The sequence below is a fragment of the Alligator sinensis genome, unplaced genomic scaffold (assembly GCF_000455745.1).
Source record: "Alligator sinensis unplaced genomic scaffold, ASM45574v1 scaffold428_1, whole genome shotgun sequence".
In the NCBI taxonomy this organism is placed as follows: Eukaryota; Metazoa; Chordata; order Crocodylia; family Alligatoridae; genus Alligator; species Alligator sinensis.
Window position 1 is genome coordinate 2,872,946 of NW_005841919.1, and position 15,052 is coordinate 2,887,997.

At 40.8% G+C, this 15,052-nt stretch overlaps 1 protein-coding gene across 2 annotated transcripts in view; it reads left to right on the plus strand.

Moving 5' to 3' along the window:
* Positions 1-15,052, plus strand: part of SLC9A3 (solute carrier family 9 member A3) — a 104,782-nt gene that overhangs the window by 53,747 nt on the left and 35,983 nt on the right. Inside the window, exons 2-3 of one of the 2 annotated variants that reach the window (XM_025198327.1) lie at positions 5,461-5,763; positions 8,398-8,586. In XM_025198327.1, the coding sequence (XP_025054112.1) occupies positions 5,461-5,763; positions 8,398-8,586 (492 nt within the window). The remainder of the gene's footprint in view (positions 1-5,460; positions 5,764-8,397; positions 8,587-15,052) is intronic. The other variant, XM_006018996.2, reaches the window with a different exon arrangement.

A 15,052-nucleotide genomic window follows, 5' to 3' on the forward strand; every position in this document is an offset into this window, starting at 1 on the left:
AAGAGCGTCTGATATAGCGCATGAATTGAAACAGTGAATATAGCTGCTCTAAGTTCCAGTTGCATCATATTTAAAAACCATTTCGTCGTATTGCAGTGCTCATGATATCTCCTGCACATTGCCAAGTTCATAGAGGTCTTGACCCCATCACTCATCCTGAGGCTTATCTTCTTATGGAAGTTAATCTGCATGGTTCTCTGTGGAGTAAGTCTGGCCTGGTGATGGTGGAAGCTGCTGCAGAAATTGAATGGAAAATAAGAGATCTCTCCAACTGCTCTTCTATGCTTCTGTGGGGGTTACAGAGCCGAGATGTCAGTGAGCCCAATTCCTGTTAGGTCAGTGTATCAATGTACCCAAAAGAATATAGTGGAGTTTTTTGAGAGGGAATAATGTCTATCCCAGAAACAGCTTGACTCAAATATTCACTAGGATAACAAACCCTCAGTTATAGATGTTCTGATTCAGTGTTCCGGTTCAATGGAATAGTGACTTTTTTGCATAAATTCAAGTATCTACTTCATAATATTGTCTTTTTTTATGTCTTGAGAATCCTTGTTTCACACTTTTATCTTGGGGCTTTTTTCACCCATATCTCTCTCTGCAAACAGCAACAAAGAAAACACCTAAAGAAGCCTAGCTCAGCAAAATTCATTCTGAGGGATAAAGCAGCAATCCCTTTTCTGGAAGGTGATAAATCAGTTGATAATTTACTGACTAGAGAGGTAAGGAATGGAGAGAATGACTACCAGAAAAAAACCTTTGAAAATTGGAATGCTTGAAAAGGAATTGTTTCATCTGGGATCTAATTTAGGCTGTTTCTACTTCTTAGTATCTTAGATCTGAGGAAGGGCAGTTTACACCTGAATGCCCATCTAGCATCTCTTCCAACTATTCAGTTGGTCCAATAAAATATATTGCCAAAAACACCCTTGCTTCTTTGCCTGTAAACACAAAATAATGGCTGCTCAGAATGCCAGATAATCTCTGGAGTACTACAGGAAAAAAAAAAGAGAAGCTGGTTCTTGTAGCACCCAGCAATAGTTTTCTTACTTTTCCATTCAGTTGAGCAAGAGGTTTCATAGTGATGGAAGAGTTCCTTTAAAAGACATATGTTTGAAGCCTCACTCTTAAATTCATGTCAACAGCTGCGCCCAGTCCACCCAGCTCTAAATGGTCACCTGGTCATTCAGGCAGGGGAATCGAACATGGCCAAATGTGATGTTAGCCACATCACTCCTGTATCCATCAGCTACAGAAACTGATGTGCCTAAATAATATTAGTCCAATGAGCTGTTAGAAGCAGAAGACATTTGACTTTGAATTTTTTTACACTTGTGTTGTAGATGGTGCTGCCTATCTGTTAAATTGATGACCCTGATGCTTTAGAAACTTGACTGTGTTTAAAAATGTTTATAGGACATATTTATGCAATGTAGTTTGCTTCCTTTTCCTTAATCCAGTTGTAACCTGGTTTTGTCTCATTCATAGTGGCTGGAGTGGACTGATGTAGTAACATGGTCTATTCTGGTAATATGGCTTTCACTGGAAATTGCATGGTATCCATTAGTACTCTAGTAAGGGTGCATTTATAGCAGTGTGAAGTTTAGTGGTAACATTGGCCTGGGCAGATTGCTGTTGTTATTGCTTGCTTTGGTATGTCTTAGGCAACTCAATGGGGAAAAAATGCCACTGGCTATCCTATACTAGTAATATGGATTGGAAATTTTCTTAAAAGTACCAAGGTAAAAGTTTCTAAGGCATAGATAAACCTTGAAGTGGAATTGAGGAAAGAGAAGACTCAGTTTCTTTAAATGTTAAACAGTCTGTAACTAATAACTAGTTTAATAAACATTTGACCAGGATCAGCAGTTTTTAAAAAAGCTTCTAGGGAAAGCACAGCATGTTATAAGAAATAGCTATGGTATTTATTTAGTGTGCTTTGGCCTTATATCCCAGCATGCTGATGGATGATGATTTTTCAGATAAATATTAAAATTTGGTGTCCTGACCATTTGTTGTTTGAACAAGTTTTAAGCAAAGTTGGGCTCAGTTTTGAGCAAATTGCTTTATTAAAACCATTAAGCTCAATGGTTTTGTGACTGAACTTCAGGGTGCAGGGAAATTCAGCTTTTCAGTGAGTTCAAGTTTTTACAAAATGGGTCAGGCTCATATGTAGTCAGGGCCCTGAAAGAAATGATGGAGATCCAGATCACCAGAAAGGTTCATTCAAGCTGCTACCATGTGAAATTGCTGAGATCCATTCAGCAGGTCTCCTTTGCCAAACTCCTGTCTTGCCTCCCTGTTTATTATACCTCAGAGACTTGCTCTCATTCTGCTCTCTTCCGTGTGCTTTCCATATCTTCATCAAGATCTGATTAAGTGAGCTCCAGCTCATAAAAGCTTTTGCATCTCTGATTTAGTTAGTCTCTAAAGTGCATCTGCACCCTGCCTTCTGCCTGATTTCAGACTAATATGGCTAACCACCTCTCTCTTTCCTTATTTGACACCCATCTTCTCTCTATCTTTTCTTTCCTCACAATCCGGCTATTGTTTGTGCTCCTACCATTCAAAACAACCTAAGTGGCCTTTTCTCTGCCTTCTCACCTTTTTCTCTTCCAGATTTTATCCTGAACTTTTTAAGTTTCTCCTTCCCTCTGGTCAGTTTTTTCCCCTATGACTTATGCCAAACACTGTCCATCTCCTTAAATTATTGGACTTGTCAAAACAGCCTGGGATACCATTTTTTGGATAAAATCAGTATAAAAGAAAGTTTAACTTCAGAGAATTATTATTAATATCTGCCAAACTTCACTAATGGAAGAATGGATAAAGCTACTGTTACCATTCAGGTCAAAGTTCCCAGTGAATGGGTACAAGTTCACTCAGTAAACTGCAATCCTTCAAGGAAAATTTATAGGACACAGATCTGGAAGGAACTTCCTGAAGTTTGACTCTAGCTCCTCACTATCATAGGCAGACACATCATTCAATTAGGGTATATTCCATAAAAGTGCATAGCCTCCGAGCTGAAAAAAGTTTTACCGGGCATATGCACTTACCTGAACTCAGTTTAAATAATACTCACTAAAAACTGTGATGCTGCAGCTACATCGCTGTAGCAACACGCTCGCGCGTTATAGTGTGCTGCTTCGGTGACATAGCAGCTAAAAATAACTATGCAACAGCTGGCACAGTGAAGTACGGACTGTTACTGCGCTGTCATTTAATACTTTGAAAAGGAAGTACTAAATGATGGTGCAGTAACAATGGCGCCGTACGGCCAAGTGTAGATGTGCCCATTAGGTGCGTCTACATACAACATTTACTCCACAGTAGACTAATTATCTTTGCAGTAAACATTGCAGGTCTATATGAGTGCCCCTATTAGTCTGGAGTATACTAATTAACTCCACAGCAGGATAGGACTTGCAAGTACTATCCTGCTGTAGAGTTTTTTACTCTGAAATGGTGCATGTATAGACAATGCCCCGGCTGGCTGAGGCATGAGAGTGCTTCATTGCAGGGGCTGCCCCTCCTCTAAATCACCCTCTTGCCGCAGCCAGACCTTCCATAGCATTTTGAGCTGGGGGAACCCGCCCCAGGCTGGCAGGCTGACACTCCAGGCTCCTTACTACAATCCCAGGGTGCACATGTAAACAACGTGTTTGGGAGCAATAAACTCCAGAGCACTAGGCTCTGCAGTTTATTCATGTGCATTATTAGGCACATATAGATGTGCCTACTAAGTACAAGACCAGCCCAAGCTTTGCTTGTGTGAATGTCTCCATACCAGAGCATAATTAGGTTACCAAGCAGATAGTGAGGCTAAAGGTTTCCTATACACTTAAGCCAATCATGCACTTAACCAATTTGCAGATAACTGGAGTTTGTTACAAAAAAATAGGTACTGGTGTTATGTTATGCAGTTAAGTGAATTATGTGCTTATCCACTAAATATGAGTACATTGTACAGAAGCTTATCGAGCCCCATTTTAAAATTAATTAGTTTTTTGCACTGCCTCTGCACTCTTATTAAGCCACTCTTTTAAAAAAATTAAATGGTGTATAGGTACATTAATATTTATAATGATTGATGTAACATAGATATACATCTGCAACTAAAATATTTCTGTGATGGCTAGTTTTGCACTAAATACTTGTAGAGCATTTTTGTGACGTATCGCGGGAAATGCATCAATAAGGAAAACGTGTCAACAACATAGCTGTGGGTAGATTTTCTTGAATTCCATCAGTTTATTTTGTGGTTCAGTTGGTAGCACCTGTTCATGAAGATATGTAGCATACATACCACACCCCACCAAGAATGCTGTTTTTATGGAATAATTTCTCTGTTTTTGCTCTCCCTTAAGGTCTAGGAATAAACGCAAGAAACTGTTTCCCTTGTCAATGATATCTTCTTGCCTAATTCTAGCAAAATGAGTTTCATACAAATGTTAAAAACAAAACAATCCAAACATTCAGATCATCTTACTAAAAGGAACAGCTAGCTGTCAGAGAAATCGCTACGTGCATACACACATTCATCATCACCACCGCTCATGTCAGCAGGCAACCAGAAAGTACTTCAAGGAAGCAAAGGGAATCAGGATATGTGGACACTTTTACATGTGCTGTGAGCAGGAGGCGCCTTAATTAGAGCAGCTCCAAGAGCCACTCTAATTAAAGCACCACAATGCTTCATGTATTAGTTAGTGTCCCCACGTTTCAAAATGGCTGTGGGGACACTGGAACTAAAGCTTTAGTTCAACGAGCTTTAGTTCCAGTGCCCTGGCCACTGTTTTGAAACGCGGGGATGGTAATACACAAGACACGGAGGCTGGTGTAATTACCACACTCCAGTAAACTCGATTAATTGAGTCTGCTCTGACATGCTGCAATTACAGCACATCAGAGCAGCTCCACAGCACATCTACAGGCATCCATTATCTCAGTCTATACTCAAGTCATAGACCTTGTCTGCTTCATTACTATATAAGTGAACCTAATAAAGTTGATTTAAAACACAACTGTATTCACTTATCACATATTTAAATTTAGTATATGACTATAAGCTGTGTAAGTCCTCTAGTTCTAAGTGTCAGCTATGTACCTATTATGCTTTGGGGGCAATATAATTATGTGATTGACTTTGATACTATAGAGTAGGGGTGGACAAAATGCGGCCTGCCAAGCCATTCTATCTGGCCTGTGGGGCCCCTAAAAATTTAGAAAATTAATATTTAGCTGCCCCTGGCTGCCTGTCATGCGGCCCTCGATGGCTTGCCAAAACTCAGTAAGTGGCCCTCTGCCCAAAATCATTGCCTGCCCCTGCTATAGAGACAAGTCCTGAAGATTTAACTCAGCCCACAGTGGCAGAACTCCCATGGGGGTGAGCTATCCTCTTAGTTAAATCATTTTTGCACCTTTATTTCCTGATTTTTTTTTTTTCTTTCCTTGCAGTTTTCCATTTATCCCACAAAGTCACTCATGTGGTTCCTGAGAGCGCTCTGCTAATTGTCCTCGGCCTCTTCCTGGGTGGGATTGTATGGGCAGCAGACCACATTGCCTCCTTCACCTTGACACCAAATGTGTTTTTCTTCTATCTGCTGCCACCCATTGTCCTCGATGCTGGCTACTTCATGCCAAACAGGTTATTTTTTGGAAACCTTGGCACCATCCTTTTGTATGCTGTCATTGGAACTGTCTGGAATGCTGCCACAACAGGCTTGTCTCTCTATGGTGTCCACCTGACTGGAATCATGGGTAAGTACACTTTTTAAGCAAGAAACTGCTAATTAAACTGGGTACTGCCTAGCACAATAGAGCTGTATCACAGGTAACAGGTGTTTCTCATAGAAGTATAACTATGGCTGTTTGAATGTTTTATGAAGTTTCAGAGCAAGCAGAGAACTCTGCCCAGAATCAGATAGAGTAGGGATTTGACCCTCGGCTTCCCACACCCTAGTCCCATGCCCTGAACACACCTCTCTCTAACCTCTTACTGATGCATCTCCCTGAACTGGAAAAACTCACGGCTTGATCTATTAATGGACATCTGTTTCTGTGGAAATTTTCAAAAGGTTAGTTTTCCTTTAGTTTTAATGGAAACTGAGAGGCCTAATGGAGGATTGCCATAATTTGGGTAGCCAGATGTTTAGATTTTCTTTCATGTTATAGATACAACTGATAGTATTCCCAGTTGTGTACCTACAGTTGAATTCAGAAGTAGAACTTGAGTGTTTCTTTGTTTATTTTTTTACATTATACCCAAATAGATTTGATTTTTTTTTTTTTTAAGTAAGGCAAATTATGAATTCTAACCTTTCAAAGCTTTTAAGTTTGGTCAGAGCCTACTCTATCAGGTAGCAAATTCATAGATTCATAGACACTAGGGCTAGAAGGGACCTTGGAAGATCATCGAATCCAGCCACCTGCCCCAGGGGCAGGAAGTCAGCAGAGATCATAGGATCCCAGCAAGATAAACATCCAAAAGTGTCTTGAAGGCATTCAAAGTAGGTGCTTGAACCACCTCCGGCGGCAGTCTATTCCAAACTTTGCAGGCTCGGACAGTAAAGAAGTTCTTCCTTATGTCCAGCCTGAAATATAAGATGCTATATACTGGGTGCATCTACACATGCAATTAGCATGTATTAATAAACTCCAGCATAGTTTGTTCCAGAATTTATTTTCCCCAGGCACAACTTTTACATGTGTATTCAGGACCTCAGCATGCTGAGCTGGGGTGAAGCAGCCCTGGATTGGCAGGGAGCCCAAGGGGTCATCCTGTCAGCCTGGAGCTGCTCTGCTGCTGCTTAACGTGATGTGGAGTCACTGTCTACATGTGCATTGCAGTGCATGGAACTACTCCGCTGTAGGATAATACTTGTCCTGGACACTACTATCCTACAACGGAGTTAATTAATTTACTGTGCCATAATACAGGTGCACATGTAGATGGTGTTGCTTTGCTGCAGAGGTAATTAGTCAACTCCACAGTAAAGTGCACATGTAGATACATTCACTGGTTGCTAACTGATATGGTACATCCTCAGTTTTCTGTATCCCTTTTGGAATGAATACATTTGGATAGTTGAATTCCTTCAGATAAGTGAAGATGCTGTCTCTTGTGAATTCCACGTGCTAAAACATGATGCAATGTGTAAAACCATGCCAACAGTAAGAGATATTAAATACAGTAAAACTTAAGAGATCAGTTTGGTATACAATGCCAGCAGTTACAACTTGCTATATCAAACTTAAGAGTAAAGATTCAGTATTGTATCAAATTAAGCTTAAGAGAACAACATACAGTAGCAACAGTTACAAGTTACTATACTGATTCAAGCCTAAGAGTAAAAACGCAGTAGTATAGTAAGTGAAGCTTAAAAAGGAACAATGGGAGCATCTACACGTGATGCTACATTGCTGTAGCAATGCACTATGGCGACATAGCATCGGGGGTCACAAACCATGATGCTGCAGCTATGTTGCTGTAGCAACACACTCATTATAGCGTGTTGCTATGGCAACATAGCAGCTAAAAATTATTGTGCACAGTTATACAATTATACAGTTGCACAACAATTCCAGCTAAAGGTACAAAGCATGGAGGATGTACTATAGTTTTCTGCAGCAAGAAAGTCCTTATTTAAGAACAGGTTTCTTCTAGTTCTGATTATTTAATTTGGGCAGGGAGGCACTTTTGCTGTCTCTAAGCCTGTATAAAGACAATGTTTAGGTTATTAACTTAATATCTTGATTTTTGTAAAGAGCCAACAAGTAGAGGTCAAATGAATACAAGAAAAAAAATCTTTCATTGTCTGAACTACATAAAAGAAAAATGAAAAAGCTATTCCACTGGCAACAACAACCTATGAGAAAAAGATGTTCCTTGCAAAGCAAGGTTAGGAGGAGGGAATCTGTTTCCTTTGAGGATCTGGTTGCATGTATTTATCACAAACCTGGATTAAAATTGGTGCAGTTTTACACTGGCATATGGTTTCAGTAAAGCTGGGCAGCCATGTTGGTAGGCTCGTTTCTCAATTTCACGGTATTGTTCTGGGTGTTTGTACTAGGGTTTAATGCTCTTGTTTACAGGAGGCATTATGGTGATATTATAGTAGAACTATGCAACTACTACAACAAAATTCTTTTATTTTTGCTCTTACAGATATGTGCCTTTAGTGTGCTAGACAGTGTATTGAATTACTTTTTACCTGTACAACGTGACATGAGCACTGAGTGTTTGTGGGAGCACTGCTCTCCAGTTGGAAGACAAGCCTCAAGCAGTGTTGTCCAGTTCCATGTAATGTTACTAATCCAACGTACTGATGTGTCCTGTATGACAAATATGCAGGTTTCCAAAGAGTCTAAATTTAGACTGTGTTGCCACTGCAGGGGATCCTGCTGCTGCTTTAACTACCGTGGCAGGCCAGGGCCACTGGTGTGAATGTTGCTCAGCTGGAGGAAGGACCTTTTGTGTGGCTGGATATACAGGTTCTGTCTCAGAAAGCCACACCAGGGGTTTTGCCAGCAGAGCTGTATTATCAACAGTGTGTGACCACGAAGCTTTGCCACCAGAACTGCGTAACAAGACCTTTGTTTTCTTTTTCTTCCTTTAAGAATAGAAAGCTTCTAGTATGCTTGTGCAGAATACCTTCACACTTTGAACAGAGTATAACCAAATAGTATTGTTTTTGTGAGTTTGTAGATGGCCTGAAAGAATGATTCAGTCAGGTGATTCATAGTGAATGACCTATCAGTCCCACTAAACTCAGTGAGGTGCTGATACATGTAAAGACTAACCATGATTCTTTAAAATGTCGTCATTAACTAGGCAAAATCTTCTATTGGACCAACTGTATAGTAGGGAGAGCTGTTGAACAAGGTTATGGTGACCTGAGGAAGAGGAATTTGATAACCAAAAGCTTGTCCAACAGATCTCCCAACTATACAGCTAGTCTAATAAAAGATATTACAAAAAAATCTTTAGTCTTCTACATTTCCTGGACCATTGTGGATACAATGCTTCTCCAGTCTGACTGCTGTCATTCATTATTTAATTACCAATCATTGTAGCAGATGGAATAGCGAAGAGGTTGGGACTGAAGTCCAGAATGGGAAAGGGGAACTGCTTTTGGAGGAAAGAATAGAAGACGTACAAAGACAGTAAAAGAAGAAAATACAGAAGAAGGAAAATGATGAAAGAAATAAAAATGGGCAGAAATAGTTATGGTATTAATGGTCAGATTATTGCACCATGTAGCGATGCTAAATAAGAGAATGAGATGCCAACAAAATTAAAAAAAAACAACCCTATTAATAGCTAGAACTGATAAATTTTGTTTTTGTTTTGAAGAGTTCATAACAGAGCAATTAAAAAAAAAAACCTTTTTAACCATGGATTGTTTTTTAAAATGACTTTGAAATGATTTGGTAAATGACCCTTCTTGACAAATATTTTTTATATAAATTTGTAATTACATTTTAGAATTTTGCATTAACTTTTTAAGATTGTACTTCTTATTTTTTCACAAAATGTTGATTTAGATAAAAGGTCATTTTCCTTCCCCTTGCAACCCTCCCTCAGAGTAAAAAGGTTCAACCAGGTGTAGTAATAATAAAAAGTTTAGTTCATTATAAAGGTGATATTTTCTGCTTGATCTTGGTGCAGACCTATCTGTGATAGCAATGGGGGTTCTACCATTGATTGAAGGAATGGCATTTAGTGGCATCAACAACCTTTTAGAAGTGGCGGCTGCTTTAATGAAACTATGTCTGAAGACTGACTACTGCTAATGGTGTAGCCTGCTCCTCCTCCCCAGTGCTGACCTGCTGTACCATGGGTTACCAAACCCTGTTCTAAAGATCTTTGTTTCGGTGTGAGATTCATCTCTTTCTACAGAATGTCTTTGATACTCCACCCAGCTAGCAGCAGTATCTGCATCACAGTCATCTGATGGTCCTGAGTGCTTGAAACATTTCAAATGAGATTATACATCTTATACTGTAGGGACCAGGCTTCACTGGCAGGAGGCATGTTTTATAACTTACTAAAGCTTTTTCAGTTCTAATTTCAATTATGGAGAAGGCCAGAAAAGTTCATCCCTGATTCAAACTATGTCACTTGCAAACAGAGCTAAGCAGGGCTTGAAAATTTTATGTCATATCTCTTCACTTGAGGATTACATCTCATAGCCACAGACTGATACTTAAAATTGCAGAGAGCCCTAGGTATTATGCATAATAGCCCCATCTACACAAGATGCTGACTGCGCAGTAGCTTGTTACTCCCACTCAGTAGCATCACATGGCAGTAACTCCAGTTACTGCAAAGTCATTTAATACTTGTTTATACAAGTACTAAATGACTGCACAGTAACAACTGTTCAGTCAGCATCTCGTGTAGATTCAGCCAATGAGAAGGTAAGCTGTCTCATTCCAGTTGCTGGGAAGGGAGCTACTGGAATCTTACTAGGAACTAGCTGAAGGACTGGGCAGTCTTTCATGAAAGCCTCTGCTAAAGGCTGTGGGCAGCTGTTCATTTATTGCTACAAGTGCCATAGCACTTTTAAGCACTTCAAAAATGTAGCACTGCCAGGTGTGAACAGATTTGCAGAGCCTCCCCTGGCTGGAACACTGCAAACTCATCATGAAGGCATTCTGGGACATGCTTTCCAGCCACATGGCAATGGGATGCTTGCTCAGCCCTGCAACTCTGCTTCCCCTTCCTTTGACAGCGAGGTGTCACGGATCACTGGCATCCAGGCAGCCTTCAGTGACTCTCAACCCTTCTCTCTCTCCCGCTACTCCACTTAAAAGGGGAGGGAGAGAACAAAGCGCCAGAGGGACCAAGACACTCCCTATGGTGCTACATGTAACTGTACAGAAGTTAAACATTGCTACAAAATGCAGAACTACAGAGAAGTTCCTGGTTCAATGAGGGTCATTTTTGTAGTGCTTCCCTTTTTATAGCACTTGCTCCATTTTTACAGCATCACAGGGGGTGTGCACTTCTGTCCACCCAACTGCTTCAAATATATCATCTGTCTATGGCCTTGAGGGTATTTTTCTTGTTACATCAATTGTTATTATTCAGGCAAGAAAAGATTAAATGAATATTGCTAAAAGTATGAATGTGTATGTAGCCTTAGTTGTTATAAAAGTAATAACAGAAATCAGATAATCTCTTATCATTTCCTAGTTCCAGTGGTAGATAAAATTTGTAATAGGTGGACATTACCCCACTGATACTCTGAAAGTGTTGCAGCACACTAGTGTGTCATGAGAGCAATGGAAGTGTGCTGCAAGATCCCCTTGTGTAAGGAAGTAAATGATTTCCTCCTCTCTCCAGCCCCCTTTGCTTGCCCCAGCTGCTTCAGCAGCACCTGCAACTGCTTCTCTGGGGGCTGTCACTGACGTTTTTGCCTTCCCCCACCCTCCCTGCCCACAGGCAGTCCCTGTGCTGCCTCCCCCCGCTTCCTCTTATACACACACACACGCACGCACACACGCACACACAATAGCATGCTCTGCTGCAAGAGGGTGGATGCACTGACAGAGCTCCACACTTTTCAAACCAGCTCATTCCTTCTATGTCCCCAGGGCCAGCAGAAGGGGCTGCAGGGGTGGTCACTAGCATGTGAGACCCTGCAGGAGCAGCAGCATCAACGGGGTTTGCCCTCGCTCCCTAAGGTACAGACCAGGGGTCAGGAGAGGAGAGATGGAAAGAGCAGGTGCAGGAGGTTGAGGTCCTGTCCCCACCATGCCCTTAAGTGTCACCGACCAGGTCAGTGATTCTCAGCTTTTTTAACCTGAAGACCCTCTTCCATATAATATATATAAAATAATATAAATATTTAATATAAATATAAAATAATAAAATATATATTCTGAATTTAGATCTGTATCTGATTTTCAGCTGGGGTGCCATGAAATTCTGAAAAGTTATGGAGGGGTGGCTTGAGGCTTAAAAGGTTGAGAAGCACTAGTATAGAAATTAATCCTTTGCTTAAAGAAAAATATATTCAGTGTCACTTTTTAAACAGTAAATCTCAGTAGTAATATGATTTTTTTTCTGGCAGGGGAATGGATTGTACTATATGTTTTGAAATGCATGTAGATATATATTTCAAAATATATAACACATTCCTATATATTCCAAAACATATATAACACATCTATATCTATATATATCCATATAGTGATATAGATATAGATATACCATACACACACACACTTTTTCGAATGGAAAAGTTCTGCCAGATTGAATACAGATAAGAAGTGTGCCCCAGGTATCAAAAGTTTAGGAAACGCTGCTCTAATCCAATCCCAAGTCTTAAGAACAGGTCAGCTAAATTAGATAATAGTCAATGCTGAGAGACATGAAAAAACAAAACAGCACTTTACCGGAAAAGGAAGTACATTAGTTTGACCCAGCTCCCCAGCATCTGTATAGATCGGGCGCTTCAGCAGGGCTATTTGGCGCTTTTATCTAAAGCTGATTCAGTCAGTTATTAGATAAGTGCCAAAAGCCCTGCTGAAACACATGAGCTATACAGATGTTGGGCAAGCTGGGTCAAACTAACATAATGCCTGTTCTGGACATGCGCTGCGCTCGGCATGAGGGCACACCAAGCTGAAAGTAAAGTGCCAGGGAAGGGGGTTCACATCTGTAAGCAGCCATAGATTCCAATACACATGAGAGAAAATCCTTGTTAAATATTATGCTCAAGGCTCATGCTTAAGGTTCATCCTTATAAGGCATTTAAAACTAAAGAAGATAAGTCAAGAAAAAGGGAAAATAAGAAGGAAATACTACCTTTAAAGTTCATTAGGAAGAATTACAACTTAAATATGTGCCTGTGCTCAATGTACCCATAAGTGGCACAAACAATCCAAACTAAAATCACACTGCCTGCTTCTACCTGACTTTTAAAAGTAGGACTCCCCCCTGCTCCTATTCCCAGTGGAGCTGGACTGGCAGTGGACACTTGTTCTGAAGCTTACCAATAAGAGACAAGGTTAACACTAGCATCTTGGCTTATACATATTGGATCATTGGGCCTAGATGGGAGGTTGGATAATTTCAGGTTTAGCAATCCCACCTCCCTTGACACTGTTCTATAGTAGTTAAAGAGGTGTCTTGACCTTTTCATAAATATTTGCTAACTAGCTGTCGCAACTTCTTAAAGAATGTAGCAGTGATCACAATTGGTAACATATAAAAAAGATAAGAGATCACAGAGAGTCAATTTATTTTAGATGTGCATACCCAAAGGTGCCTTGATATCAATAGTTATTGTCACTGAGCTAAAAAAGGGGGGGAAGAATTCTATGGAAACTTTCTCAGTCAGGTACAGGAATAACCTCAGAAATTTGCCAGGTCTTCATCTGATTCCACTAACCAAAGTCTCTCATTCCTCAAAAATTAACTAGCTGTGTCCCTAACATATACTCGCACGAGTAGGAATGAAAATGAATGATTTATAAAAGCTATGTGGTCTTAAAAACCAGGAGTACCTGTTTTCAAGGCCTTTCCCTGAGTCCTTCTGGCAGGTTGAAGATGTGGTGCTTACTCCTGCCTAATAGAAGTATGTAGTATCTGTGGGGTCCTGTCCCCAGTTTCCAGTTTTTGAGTTCTCTGTCTGACCATACAGCTTCAAGCATTTTGGAACAAAAGGATTCTTAACTTAGTTCTGCTTTCATTTGCCTTCCAAACCCAAGGGCTAAATACAAACAGTCAAGAAGTCCAAGGCTGAATCATTTCAATCTTTGCAGGTTAGTCTAAGCTGCATAAGTTGAACCAATAAGCAAGTGAACAGACAATTCAATTTTGATTCTAGAAATGCAGTCACATGCCTGCAGTGGCCCAGGCTAAGCGCTGGGAGGCGCTACAGCATGCGTCTTTGTGACTTCTCACATCTTTCTTCCTTCTAAAGGGGAAGCATGTTTGTGTCTTGCTGTTCCTCTGTCTTGCTTTTATAGAACTAAGGAAAGTTAACAGCTGAGAACAGCACTCAAAGAATTGAAATTAATTGCTGAGTTAATTTGATCCTTACAAGAGTTTTATTGTGGGTAGCTTACTCTGTTCAGTTTGCTCAGTTTCAGTAGAAGTTTTCCCCAATTAAAAAAAGTGGATAAAGGACAAAGTTTCTGCTTTCTATAGATGCAGCTCTTACTGATTTAAGTGGGGGCTGATTCCATATTATTAAGAGACAAATTTGGGCTTGAGTGTGAAGAAAGTAATAATATGGGCCTTATCTCAGAACTATGAGGAAATTGCTTTTGCCTTTTTCACATCTCTGTGGGCATGTCTACAGAAGACCCTTAGCTTCACATTAGCATAGTTTAGTGAGAAATAAGCATGTGTGTCTACACATGCACATGCTTACTTCACAGTAAATCTCCCTAATCCCGAGTAATTTTGCTACCTGCAAATGGAAATAGCAAATTTACATGAGATTACTAATAGCACCGTAGTGCTCATGTAGACATCTAACTAGGACCAAAATCTGCTCCTGATCAGCCATCCATCAAGGGATGGGAGATTGCTCCCTGCCCCCAGGAGCTGCCTGCTGCTGGGGTGGGCTCTGCCACAGGAGCCCAGGTGGTGACTATGTCCCCCTGCCCAAGCAGCAGGGAGCTCCAAGCCCCCCACTCCGAGATCACAAACAGGGAGTGGGGGCTGGGAGATCCTTATCTCCCAGCCTCCATTTTGCCATTGCAGTTGGGGAGTGGGGGGCTGGGAGACCCTTACTTCCCAGTGCCGGCTCCGCACCTACAGGGCTGGTGCTAGGAGATCCTTATCTCCCAGCCTGAGCTCCATGGTCACGGGGCTTGGGCTGGTAGACCCTTATCGTCCAGCCTGAGCTCTGCAGTTGGGCTCAGGCAGGGAGACCCTGGGACTCATGCTGGGAGATAAGAGTCTGGCAGGGGCAAGGAGCTGACTCCATGGACTGCTGTAAAAAAAACAAACAAAATACCCCCCACCAATCAAGAATTTCTACAATACCCAATCGTGATTCCATTTCCTGGAAACATTATGGAAAAG